This window comes from Wolffia australiana, chromosome 16, assembly GCF_029677425.1.
Source record: "Wolffia australiana isolate 7733 chromosome 16, ASM2967742v1".
Classification (NCBI taxonomy): domain Eukaryota; kingdom Viridiplantae; phylum Streptophyta; class Magnoliopsida; order Alismatales; family Araceae; genus Wolffia; species Wolffia australiana.
The window spans coordinates 927,466-940,473 of NC_135850.1; the positions used below are offsets into that span (position 1 = coordinate 927,466).

At 47.3% G+C, this 13,008-nt stretch overlaps 2 protein-coding genes across 4 annotated transcripts; one reads left to right on the forward strand and one right to left on the reverse strand.

Annotated features, from left to right (window-relative positions):
- The first annotated feature begins 5,226 nt into the window (after nt 1-5,226).
- LOC144713637 (uncharacterized) lies at nt 5,227-6,274 on the forward strand. 2 transcript variants are annotated; one of them, XM_078588284.1, is made up of 2 exons: nt 5,227-5,810; nt 5,904-6,274. In XM_078588284.1, the coding sequence occupies exons 1-2, from the start codon at nt 5,491-5,493 to the stop codon at nt 6,013-6,015; spliced, it is 432 nt and encodes a 143-aa protein (XP_078444410.1). In that variant the 5' UTR covers nt 5,227-5,490; the 3' UTR covers nt 6,016-6,274. The 2 variants fall into 2 exon arrangements, with proteins under 2 accessions (XP_078444410.1, XP_078444411.1); XM_078588285.1 differs by having other exon boundaries at nt 5,235-5,810; nt 5,925-6,274.
- Nucleotides 6,264-10,678, reverse strand: LOC144713636 (oligouridylate-binding protein 1-like). Of its 2 annotated transcripts, XM_078588282.1 has the most exons (14): nt 10,525-10,676; nt 10,370-10,432; nt 10,143-10,287; nt 9,587-9,648; nt 9,218-9,320; nt 8,909-8,985; nt 8,767-8,828; nt 8,604-8,691; nt 8,290-8,365; nt 8,176-8,206; nt 7,940-8,065; nt 7,274-7,365; nt 7,025-7,198; nt 6,264-6,665 (listed from the first exon to the last, which is right to left on the reverse strand). In XM_078588282.1, the coding sequence occupies exons 3-14, from the start codon at nt 10,266-10,268 to the stop codon at nt 6,387-6,389; spliced, it is 1,296 nt and encodes a 431-aa protein (XP_078444408.1). In that variant the 5' UTR covers nt 10,269-10,287; nt 10,370-10,432; nt 10,525-10,676; the 3' UTR covers nt 6,264-6,386. The 2 variants fall into 2 exon arrangements, with proteins under 2 accessions (XP_078444408.1, XP_078444409.1); XM_078588283.1 differs by lacking the exon at nt 10,370-10,432 and having other exon boundaries at nt 10,525-10,678.
- Between the last annotated feature and the right edge of the window lie 2,330 nt (nt 10,679-13,008).

Genomic DNA, 13,008 nt, shown 5'->3' on the forward strand with positions numbered 1-13,008 from the left:
GTTCCTCCACCTGACGACACCTCGGGAGATTTGGGAGCACGCCCGTCGCTACTGCGGGCACGATGCCGATGATTGGAAGATCTTCACTTTGGCCGAGCGGGCAAGTGCACTCCGACATGGCACCATGTCCATCATGGATTATAGTCTTGCCCACCAAGCCTTGTGGCGCGAGGTGGATTACTACATGCCGGTGGGGGATCCGAATTGCGTCAACCGCCGCCATGCTCTCAAACTTCGCTACATGTCATTCCTCGACAAGTTGAATCCGGAATATGCTGATGTCCGGCGCCGGGCCCTTCACTCCCAGACTCCTCTCCCGGACTTCGATGGTCTGGTTCAGGAGTTGACGGAGGTTGAAAGCAGTCTTCGCCGTCAACGTCCGCTGCTGGATCTGCCTGCCGAGTCTCCCGGCGAGAGTGCTGCTCTCATGTCCCGCCCTATGGAGCAACCTCCCCTGCTGCCCAAGCCTTCTTCAGGCCCCCGGACACCGGTGGTTTGCTCCTATTGCGGCAAACCGAACCATCTTGAGGCCCGGTGCATCAAGAAATTCTTGGACAGTACCCGGGATCCGGAGCCAGCCTCCTCGTCATCATCAGCTCCTGCATCGTCTTCTCGCCGGTCCCGCAAAGCCAGAGCTCATCTTGCCCAAGCACCGGCCCCGTCGCCCTCTACCTCCAGCCATCCAGCCATGACTACTGACCAGCTGACTGCCGAGCTTGCCCGTATCAGTGCCCAGCTGGCTGCCCTACAGACCGCGCCTCCTCCGCAGCCTACTGTGGCTCACTTCAGTGACTTCGGTGCGTTCTTCCTCCCCAAGTCAGATCAGTGGTATTGTGGACACTCGGCCCTCCAAGCTCCATTCGTCTCGGATACCACCTGGGTGCTAGATACCGGGGCCACTGAGCATATGACCCCGTTCAACCACCGGTTCGTGTCCTACGAGCGGCATCTTGGAGGTCGAGCTGTCCACACCGCGGGTGGGGGACGGCTTCGCGTGACTGGTATTGGGTCGATCCATGTGGATGGCCTTGGTATCCTTCACAACGTCCTCCATGTTCCGTCCCTTCAGACTTTGCTTATGTCACCGCAGCGCCTCGTCGATGCGGTCCACTGTTCGTTCCACATTCAGCCTGATGGGATTTTTTGACTGACAAGGTGGGGAAGACTTTGCGAATTAGGCGGTCGGATGGCCTGCTGCTGTTGGACGATGGGGGGCGGTCCGGGACTCCGGTACAGCGGTGCTTGTTGACGATCGAGGACCAGCGTCGGCAGCGGCTTCTACTCACTCACCAGCGGCTCGGGCATCCGTCATTCCATGTTTTGAAAAGACTTTTTCCGACGTTGTGTACTGGCTTGGACCTGTCTTCCGTTGTTTGTGATGCGTGCAAACTGGCAAAACATCGCCGGGCTTCCTTTCCTCCGTCAACTTCTCATAGTGATGTTCCCTTATATCGCATTCATAGCGATGTGTGGGGCCCGTCGCGGCAGGCCAGCCTGAAGGGACACCGGTGGTTCTTGATCTTCGTTGATGAGGCCACCCGCTACACGTGGACCTACTTGTTGCCGTCCAAGAGTGCCGTCTCCTCGACTGTCCAAGCCTTGTGCACCATGCTTCGGACTCAGTTTGGCCGGACTATTCAGCGGTTCCGGTCCGACAACGCGCGGGACTATGTCAACCATGAGTTGACCTCTTATTTCACCGCCCATGGGATCCTCCACGAGACGCCTTGCGTGGCGACGCCCGAGCAGAATGGCCTTGCCGAGCGGCGTATTGGGTATGTCACGTCGACTGCCCGCACTCTCCTGCTGGACTATCACGTCCCGTGGACTTATTGGGGGGAAGCCGTCCTGACGAGTACTCATCTTATCAACCGGCTGCCCACCCCGACCCTCCAGTTCAGCCCTCCGATTGACCGGTTGTCGGCTGCCTTTCCCGCCGCGCAGCTTTGCACTCACCTTCTTCCCCGCGTCTTCGGCTGCACGGCATATGTTCACGACACGACGCCCTCCTTGTCGAAGCTGGATGCCCGGGCGCTCAAAAGCGTCTTTGTTGGCTACTCTTCGCTCCAGAAAGGGTATAAATGTTTTCATCCCTCCTCCCGTCATTTTTTCGTCTCTGCCAATGTCACCTTCTCCGAATTTCAACCCTTCTTCTCTCCCTCATCTTCCCCGGCTCCCCCCTTGGAGCCGGATCCGGTACTGGAGCCCGCTGCTCCCTTTCCTCCCACAGTCGTCTCTCCTCATTCCTCATCTATTTCACCCTCCTCTTCTACTCCTCCATCTCCTGCTACCTCCTCGACGCTTCCGGTAGACCTCTCTTCCTCACCCATCGCTCCTACTCCATTATCCTCTTCATCCGACTCTTCGCCTATTGCTTCCGCTCCCTCCCAGTCTGCTGATTTCTTGCCTTCCTCTCCTCCGCCAGCTCCTTCTGAGCCTCCCTCCTCTTCTCCTGATGACGATGACTCGATTGACTTGCCTATCGCTTTGCGTAAAGGGGTCCGCCAGTGCACTCGCACTTCCCTTTACCCCCTATCTCACTATCGCTCCTTCGCCAGGTTGAGTACTCCCTGCCGCCTGTTTTTGACCCGCATCGACTCCATTTTTGTTCCACGCCGTTTAGCCGATGCTATCGCTTGTCCTCATTGGAAAGCGGCGATGGACGAGGAGATGCGCGCCTTGCTCAAAAACCACACGTGGGATGTGGTTCCTCTACTGCCCGGGAAGACGGCTGTCTCGTGCAAGTGGGTTCACACCCCCAAGCACAACGCCGATGGCTCCCTGGAATGCCGCAAGTCACGGCTCGTGGCTCGTGGCTTCACTCAGTCCTATGGTGTTGACTACTTCGAGACGTTCTCTCCGGTCGCGAAGATGGACACCGTCCGCCTCCTCTTGGCGCTGGCCGCTCATCATGGGTGGTTGATCCGCCAGTTCGACGTTAAGAACGCCTTCCTTCATGGCGATCTTACCGAGGAGGTCTACATGCATCATCCTCCGGGCTACCCCCTCGGGCCCCCGGGGACCGTCTGCCGCCTGCGGAAGTCCTTGTATGGACTGAAGCAATCGCCGCGGATGTGGTTCGGCCGCTTCAGCTCCGTCATGCGCGCCGAGGGGTACACCCAGAGCAATGGGGAAGCCACTCTCTTCTTCCGTCACGGCCCGGCCGGGGTTGCTATCCTGGTCGTTTATGTGGACGACATCCTGATCATTGGGTCGGACACTGCCAAAGCTTCACGCCTCAGCCACTCCCTTGCTCGCGAGTTCGAGATCAAGGCCCTTGGTCAGCTCCGGTACTTCTTGGGGCTTGAGGTGGCCTACTCGGCTCGCGGTATCTTCATCAGCCAGCAGAAATACACGGTGGACTTGCTGACTTTGACGGGTATGACCGACTGTGCTCCTGTGAAGACCCCCATCGATCCCAATGTCAAGTTGGGCGAAGGGGGTGACTCTCCGCCGGTCAGCACTCATCAATATCAGCAGTTGGAGGGAAACTCCTCTATTTGACCCACACGCGTCCCGACATCAGCTATGCAGTTAGCCTTCTCAGTCAGTTCATGCATGCTCCACATGAGATTCATCGCCATGCAGCTCACCGGGTGCTCGCGTACCTGAAGGGCTGTCCTGGGAAGGGTTTACTCTTCCCCCGGAGCTCAGAGCCGACTGTGAAGGTATATACAGACGCTGACTATGCAGGCTCGATTGTGGACTACCGGTCTACCACCGGCCTCTGTATCTTCGCCTTCGGGGGTCTTGTGAGCTGGAAAAGCAGCAAGCAGGATCGTGTCTCCCGTTCGAGTGCAGAGGCGGAATACCGGGCTCTTGCAGATGGGGCCTCTGAGGCTCAGTGGATTCACGGGGTGCTCCGCGAACTTCGCGTCGAGTACACCCGTCCGATCCACTTCTATTGTGACAACAAGTCAGCTATTGCCTTGGCTCAAAATCTGGGCCAGACGGGCCGAATCAAGCACATGGAGATCAACCGCTACTTCTTCAAGGAGCGGATGGACGAGGGCTTGTTCGACTTGTCTTTTGTGCCGTCCTCCGACCAGGCGGCCGATGTTCTCACGAAGGGATTATCGAATCCTCTCCTTGTTCGTGCTACCTCCAAGCTTGGCATGGACGACATCCATACCTCGCTTGCGGGGGGCTGTTAGTGAGAGGTCTCTCCTAGTGGGTCATGTTCTATAAGCCCACTAGGCCCCCTATCTTATATCACTCTCATATTCTCCTCTCTCTCTCCCCCCTAGGGTATATATACCCCCTTGTGTACATTCTCCAACTAAGGTATATCATTCTCCTCCTTCCTCCAAACCCTAGCTTGGAGTTCAATAATAACACTTTTCATTGCTTTAGCCGGGGCACTCGAGCATAGTTGCGGAAAAAATATTTTTGAGAGCTTAAATAGATAATTATTTTATGCGAACGTCACGTTGGCTCTGTGTTAAGACTCTCTCAAACGATATTTAAAATTGGGTCAATAAAATATCCACACGTTAAAGTTCTTGAAGAACAATTTTTCCCAATTTGAGTGCTCCATCAGAGGGCCTTTTTCTCCGGGAGTGATTGTGATGTTTCGAAGAGGAAGGTCATGTGGACTACATGGAATCTGAAGTAGATGAAGTCGAAGTAGAGTTACTCCAATGACCGTATATTTTAAAAAATAATTTTCATTGGTATGCTCCACACTCTAATGCATTTGTATGCTCGTCGAAGGTAGAAAGAGTGGACACCACTGGGGCAAGTGGAAGATATACCATAGCCTTAAAAAGCCAAGCATCAACAATGAATTTGATTGTCATCTTTGACGAACAAACATATACTGAACCTAACTGTACAGATATTGAGGCCTAACTGAAAATGAGGTCTAAGTTTTGATTCTGGCTAAAAACCGATTTTGATAACGTAGGAGACCCAAAACTCTACCCAGAAAAAAAAACTTGATTTGGAAAACTAGCCGTCCAAATGGCGAGAGGAATCTCGCGGCTGAGAACACGCGTCACCTTGTTGGCGTGCAGCCGTTCTTGGTTTACTACGACGTGTCAGAAAAATAGTTTTCCTCCTACGTGCCGGAGTTTCCGCGTTGAAGATTCAATCAGATGAGGAGATCCAACCCTTCAAGACGTCGGCGAATTACTTTAATATTATCCGGATACTCGTTCACGTTCACAAATAGTATTAAATAAATTCGCGGAGAAACTCCGAGTGTCGCTTCCACCACTCTCCTCCTCTGTTCCACTCTCTCTCTTTTATTGTCATAGAAGAGAAGGGAAGTCAAGCTGTCTCTCTCTCTTTCGCTGTCTTAGAAGAGAAGGGAAGTCAAGCTCTCTCTATCTATCTCTGTATATTATCTATCCGTCGCCCTCTTTCTCTGTGTGTGTTCTTGAGAAGATAAGGGAAGTGAAGCCCAGGAGTTTGCTCGCTCTCTCTTTCTCTGTGTACATGTGTGTGTGCAAAGGTTAGCGTGGCAGGAGTTGGCGAGAGAGGGAAGGGATGCTGAGGAAGAGAGCTCGGCGGAGCGCGGAGCGGACGGCGGCGCCGCCGGGGCGTCTCCGGCGGAGGGAGGAGGAGGCGCCGGCCAAGCGCGTGGGCATCGCGGCGGCGCTGGAGACGGCGGTGACAGGCGTGAAAGGGGACGTCTTCTGCGGAGCGGCGTGGAAGACCGAAGTGGAGGGACTCTTCAGCGTAGTCGACGATAACGATGATGGGTGGAGAGCCACGCCCCGTTCTAGAGCTCCCGTCAACGTCCATTTCCTCAGCGCCTGCGACCTCTGCACGCAGAAACTCCACGGCGCTGACATCTATATTTACAGGTTTTGATCGTTGCTAGCTCGCATCTCTCGCTCTTTCTCTCGACAGAAAGAGGTGGGAAGTTTTACTGTTTTTTGTTTTTTTTATTGTTTGAGGAATGCATGCGTTTGGATCAGGGGGGAGAAGGCGTTCTGCAGCGCCGAGTGTCGGTGGCACCACATGGTGGCCGAGCAGTTGCAAGAACACCGTTGCTCCGAGCTCTTCTAGGGGCTGACTCTTGCCAGGCATAGCTAACCCTCTCTCTCTCTCTCTCTCTCTCTCTCTCTCTCTCTCTCTCTCTCTCTCTCTCTCTCTCTCTCTCTCTCTCTCTCTCTCTCTCTCTCTCTCTCTCTCTCTCTCTCTCTCTCTCTCTCTCTCTGACTATTCGATGAAGAGAGAGTGTGCACCTCCTCGACTGTACTTGTTCATAGGGACTGCAGAAATAAGTGCTAAATGAAAGCTGCGAGCTTGAAGACTTTGGTAAAAATGGAAATTGAAACGTCAAGGTAGATAAACTTCGGGATGAATGGTTTACAAAGGCCAGGCCGGCCAGCAGACAAGAAGGGCTACTCTAGAGAGAGAACGGGAGAGATGGGGAGTTAGTAGTAGAGCTGCTGGGCAGAGTTGGCCGCGGAGAAGCTGCCGTCGTAGAGAGCCTGGCCAGGGTCGACGCCGAGGGCGGCCGCTTGCTTGAAGGCGGCGAGCTGGGCCTGTGCATGGAGCATTGCCGGCGTGCCGGCGCTCATCTGGGTCAGCGCCAATTGCTGCTCATACGCCAGCAGATCGGCGGCCGACAACCCCCCAAACGGCGCCGGCATTGGCGGAGGGAGCGGCGTTGAGCTTGTCCCTGGCGGCGTTGGTTTGTTCCCCCATGAGCACTGCACCCAGTTAACACAGCAAACATATCAGTAAATATACGTGGATTTATCCTCTCAAGAAAAAAAGTGACCTGTATTTTGTTTTTATTGAATTTAAAACTCGTGTAGAAAAACAACTAAATGCTTTTATCAAAAATGTGCAGTCTGACTGGGGTGGAGAACTTCAATCACTAAATTCTTTTCTTAAAAGGAATGGTATAATACATAGAGTTTCCGTTGTCACTCCTTGTGTTCTTCTTGTTTCGTCTTTATGCACCCAGTTAACACAGTAGACATATCTCAAACCTTAGATAACGGTTAAAACCCATGATTTCACATTGTTTAGATTTAGAGAGTGACATACAGAGAGAGAAGAATACCTTGATGGGTTTTCCACAGAGGATGCGGCCATTGCCAAACTGGATAGCCAGGGCGGCCTCTGCATGGGAGCTATACCTTACAAAGCCGAATCCCTTGTCCCTCTGCAATCGGACCTCCTCTATAGAACCGGCACTGAGCGCGTGGAAGTAACGGTGCAAGTCTGCCTGCCTCACCTGCATCAGCCATTAAAAGCGAAGAGAGTTGTGAGATCACCACAAATAAAGGCAGAGCCGGCTTGGCCTGCTCACCTCCGACGACAGGTTGCCCACGTAAACAGTCGTGTACTGCGGGTTGTTCTCGGGGTCTTCGTCGTTTGAAGCTTCGTGGGTTGACTCGCTCTCTGCAAATACGCCAGTCACCACGTTGATGATTGAAGAAGATGGCATCACAGGCATGTCTCATGACGATGATTTCAAGTGAAAATTGGACGACGAGAATGAATTTGGGCGGCGATAGAGAGTATTGTGAAACTGGAGAAAGAGAGAGAGGAGAGAGAAAGATAGAGGAAGAGACGGAGAGTCAAGAGTAGCGAGGTAGATAAAAAGATAAGGAGGGAGCAACTAGGGGGAGAGAGAAAGTTGTGACTTAGGAGAAAGAGAGGAGAGATGGGAGCGAGAGACAATGGAGAGAGAAAGTCATAACTGAGATGAGTCGATAGAGATAGATATAGAGAAAAAGAGAGAGTGAAAGTCTTAACAGAGATGAGTCGATAGAGATAATAGAGAGAGAAAGAGAGAGTGAGTGGAGACGTAGGATGATGATGATGGCCTCATTGTCCTCAAAGTCATCCAGACAGGGCGAATGACGATGACAACTTGAGATCATCATTGAGATGAAGATGACAAAAATAACTAACGATGACGACGGATGGATATGAACCCTTCTGCAGAAAACTTTAGCGTAAAAAAGATCACCTGCAGCTGGAACGCTTGCACTGGCACCAGGGTCAACTGTTTTCGAGGTTAGCGTTTGTTTCTCATCTGTGCCCGCGCCCTTTGTCGCCCAGTTACATCGGATCTGCCGAGTTCCCAACCACTTACCTGCAGAACCATAGACCGAGGCATACATAATTAAGCAAATATTAAGAAAGACGATTTGCTCAACCATATCTACTTATGAATGCAAGCAAACGAAAGTAGAGTTGCTCAACCATTCAATTCGTTGATGGCTCTCTGGGCATCCTGCAGCAGAAAAGCAAAAACATTAAGAAGGGCAGTCAGAATGAAAACTTCCCAGAAATTCACATCTCCAGATAGAAGCTAACCTGCTGAACACGGAAGGAAACAAAGCCATAACCTCTTGACCGACCAGTTTTCTGATCCCACATCACCCTTGCATCCCTGCATGGAATCGAGGGCATTCTTTTCCCATTAGAGATCCATTTTTCACTTTAGACGATTCTACTTTCCGGCAACGATAATGAGACAAAAATAGTAACGCGGATGATAATGAGAATAAGAATAAGAAAAGTAATGAGAACTCGTCAGAAAATAGGACTAAGAATCAGAATCGGAATGGAAATGACAATGAAAATCGGAATGAAGATAATTTATACGTAAAATTATTCTCATGACTTACGAGCAGCTTGGATAAACCCGAAAAAAGGAAAATAACGTAGCATCCGTGACTTCAGGGCTAAGGTCCCCAACGAAAACATTAAAATGCCCTGAAAAAATAAGAAAAGCAAAGCTTCAAAAGACAAGCACACGACAAATCAATAAACGTGGGCTAAGAATTAAACCTGATGTATCCTCTCTTTGGTTGCTTGCATACGCCCAGTTGACTTTAATTGGCTGACCAAATCTGCATAGTGAGAACCGTTACAAGAAAGATCCACATAATGACACAAAAATGCTGACTAAAAGTCAAGTACTCGTGCTCACAAATGTCTTCCATTCAGTGAAAATATTGCGAGCGATGCGGATGCTCGATCAAAGTAATCCACAAATCCATAAGCTGTCTGCAAACAAAAAGTTTGACAGGACTGGTAACAAAGCATGGGAGAATTCGCTTAATATGCTAATAACCAGAATGGTGACAAAATGGTGGAAAAATGCATTAAGTATATATTAGTTGAAATAAGCACATTTAGACTGCAGGTAAGCTAATTAAAGGATCGATTGACCAGATAATAGGCGAATTGGTGTCCAAACGGAAAAAGAAACATTAGCTGGTTTCGATGGAGGAACAACCTTCTCTTTTCTAATGAGCTTACATCCCTCAACAGGTCCGGTGCTCTGGAAAACCTCTTGCAAGAGAGCTTCGGTCACTTGCAGATGGATGTTCCCAACATATCTGTGTCATTATGATTGAAAACAGAAAAATTAGAATCCATAATCATGATCACACTATTAAGTCGAGAGAAATTAGCAGTCATAGTCTAAACATGACAGACCGGATAGTAGTTCTGGTAGGAGACTAAAGCCTAGAGTGGGACCCAAAAAATCCCAGGGGAAAATATTTCTCTATCTAGCTGAAACTAAGATAAGGGACCGCAAATGGAAAAGGGAGAGGCAAGAAAATAAGACTAAAAAAATTAAAAAAATCCTGACGACACTCACACACTTCGGCACGCACTTGGATCAAACCCAGGAGGCAGATTTCCGCTTGGAATAGGTTCTATCTGCAAAATAAAAAAGTAAAAAAAGAAGAAGAAAAAAAAAAAAGAAAAACCCCCCTCGAAAGAAAACTAATCCCTCAAGGATGAACTCGCAATATCCTATTCAAGGAAAAAAATAACCCAAATCCCCAAAATGAGAAAAATTGCACACATTTAAGTACCTCAGTGTTCTCCCACATCAAGTCAAAATTTAAGATCCCTCGCAATAAGGAACTACTAGACTCTTAAATTTACCCAGGTTCCAAGAGTAAAACGAAATCTAAGAACTGATCACTCCCTTGCGATCATTAAAACCAAATCGTTGAAAGGTTTGAGACATAACATCCACGCATTTCATGATGTCCGCTGGGTATCTACAAGTGGCATTCATATAATATTTATTTCTTTTAGACTTCCTCGTGGGATAACAATTCGTCTCAACGAAGCAATTAACACAAGAAGAAGATAAAGGGGCAGAGGGAGTAGACGAAGAGTAAACGCAGAGCAGTTATGGAAACCTGAGGCGCAGCTAGAAGACCCGGATGAGGGTAAATGTGCTGTTGTTGCTGCTGCTGCTGCTGCTGAAGGAGAGCCTGATGCATTAGGGCTAGTTGATGCTGCTTCAACCTCTCCTGCTGCATCATTACCGCTTCCAACAAGCGACTGACAGAGGAGGACGGAGTGTTAGGGCTCACGTAGAAAATCGGGTAGGAAACTCCAAGATTAAAAAAAAGGGTTTTCGCACCCGCAATCAAGAGAAGCGATGAGTCAGAAGAAGATCGCAATTCGAATCAAGGCCAACAAAAGTCTGATCAAAAGAAGTTTCAACGACAAAGGATGGGTCAAATCAGGAACAGCCCGAGATTCAATCGCATAGGAAGAGGGAAAAGAGTCGACAACCGGAGAAAGGGCTCCTCGCCGAGCGTCGAGCGTTCGAAAGACGGTCCCTTCGCTCCCGATGCTCTGCGCTTCTTCCTCCTCTCTCGTCCCCTAAGAATCTCTGTTCTTCTAAGAAGCCCGCCTGAAGAACCAATCTATAAACATCGTCCATTTAATGTGTATTACATCACGACTTAGCTTAAATGAACTTCCCCCTATAACTTTTTTTTTTACAATCAGGCCTCTATTCAGCCCATTAATGGAATCCTCACTCCTCCAAGCCCATTTTGTCAACTATTTACTCTGTAACATAAACCTAATAAACTTAGACCTAGATTTTGGCTTGGTCTTCATATGGTTGGCGATCTGTTTGGTTTTGTAAACCTACATTGGACAGAGCCAAATTCAAACGCAGATCTGGGAAGAGTTAACTGCATATCAATGATAGAATGTTATTTAAGAATGTCCAAATGTAAACCTACTGTTCTGGTCATACTTGTGGTTAGTTGAGATGTGATTTATAATTTGTACATGAATTTACTTGGGGGTTTTCTTGATCTTGATTGATTGGATATACCAATCAAATAGATAACCAAACGGCATGATCTCTTAGATCCAATGAAATCTGTATCAACCTAGGTCAGGTCAATTCTTGATCGTGTGGGTCAATCATTGGTTTGATAGGGTCTTTTGGATCAATAGACGTGATTGCAAAAACCTTGTTTTTTGCTCTGTGTTTTTATTTGTATCTTTTTGCTCACTTTATCACCCTCTTTCTCGCTCCTAGATCATCCTCATGGCCATTCTCTCTCCATGAGTTATTAATCTCTTCAAAAAAAATATGTATTGGTATATCTATGGAACATCTATTGATCTATCTCTTTTAAAATTAATTATTCTATGGGTTCCTTTTTTATCTATCTATATATCTATCTATTTGTTTGTCTGTATGTTTAGATGTTTCTTCTACTTAAAGAAATAATTTTTTTAGGTCCCATGGAATGAAAAGCTTTAAGATAAGGCTTACTGAATTTATCGATTTGGTAGCCCACTTTGGCCCAGATCTGGAAATTTTTCCACCTTGCAAAATAAACAAATCATTATTTTGAAACTATTGAAATTATTATCAATAGTATTATCGTCTCTATAATTATGCAGTATTTTCAATATATAGTCAATGTCAGGCAAAAGATGGTCCCACCAACCTTGTCACTTCCTCACAAGTATTCTTGAGATTTGATTATTTGACACAGAACTTCAGGATTCTATTCCACAATTTTTCGTCTATTTTCTTATGCACATAGTCTTAAGCCATCCAACAACGCATGTCCTTTCAGTCCATATTTGTACCAATGGGTTTGAATGATAGAGAAAAATCCATGAAGTGTTGCGCATTGCGTAGGATTCCTCCTTCAGCTGTTTTTCCTGGTTTCCTTTCTCTGCACCATCTACATTGAGTTTATATATGTTCTATTTGGTGGTCTTGAAGTGATAATAACAACATTTGGTGGTTTCTAATTGATTTTATTAAGACTTGGAATCTCCATTTGTTGTAATTATAATAGGTTTTCTGGAGGAGTATCTGATTTTGAACTTCCTTCAATAACATGGCCTTGATTTGGATGAAATTGAAGGGATTATTGTAATGCAAAACAGAACATAATAGATATGCCATTGAAAAACTTCTCTATCAAATAACTATGAACATATAAGACCGATGATTTCTCAATTCCTCTAGTGACACATGTTGAGCTGCATAACTGGAAGGGGGTCCAAAGGGAGATGGGAGAAGAAGGGGAAAGGCCCTCAAAATTCTATCATGGATGAATTTTGTTTAGGGCCTTCCCATATTTATACTAAGTTGGTATTTTTCATAAAACCTCCAAACTTTTAATATATCTTCTAATGTCCAAAATACTATTTACATGTGATCTCTAGGACCATGTATTGTTCTAATTAATAACTTTATTGGCCCAATGAAAATTTATTAGCAAACCGTATTAATTAACTATGTCGACATTTAGATTAATTAAGGGTCAATTTGACCCAATCAACATGTTACGTTCCGAGTCCATGGGGTGCCAAACTACAGCTTGTGCTCTAGAAGATACACAGTAATGTTTGAACTCTCTCACGAAACATTGACCGTCATTTGTAACAATATGTATAAGACTTCATCTGCGTTAAATTCTAGAACTTGAATTCGTCATTCGATTAGCGCTGATATGTAATGGGGATCCTTGAAGACCGCCTTGTCTTATATCTTGACTATCCAGTGAATGATTGAGTTGTAGCATCTTCCTTAAGTCAATTTTCTATAATATTGAGGGTGGATGATCCCATCTTGACTACTAAATCACCTATGTGTGCCTCTTACAATGTCCAATATAAGATTTGTTTTCCCATTTTTAGAAACTCCTAAGTCATAGTCAAAAAATAGTAGTCCATCCACAAGATGTGCTTTGTGTGTCAGGTCCATGGATAACTTATATAATCATGATATGA

Excerpts from the sequence above, each read along its gene's own strand:
- LOC144713637 (XM_078588284.1), top strand. The coding sequence starts at position 5,491 with ATGCTGAGGAAGAGAGCTCGGCGGAGCGCGGAGCGGACGGCGGCGCCG. Across the intron at positions 5,811-5,903 it reads GCTGACATCTATATTTACAG|GAATGCATGCGTTTGGATCA; the intron begins GTTTTGATCGTT and ends TTATTGTTTGAG.
- LOC144713636 (XM_078588283.1), bottom strand. The coding sequence starts at position 10,268 with ATGATGCAGCAGGAGAGGTTGAAGCAGCATCAACTAGCCCTAATGCAT. Across the intron at positions 9,649-10,142 it reads GTCTTCTAGCTGCGCCTCAG|ATAGAACCTATTCCAAGCGG; the intron begins GTTTCCATAACT and ends TTTATTTTGCAG. Across the intron at positions 8,207-8,289 it reads TTTCCTTCCGTGTTCAGCAG|GATGCCCAGAGAGCCATCAA; the intron begins GTTAGCTTCTAT and ends TTTCTGCTGCAG.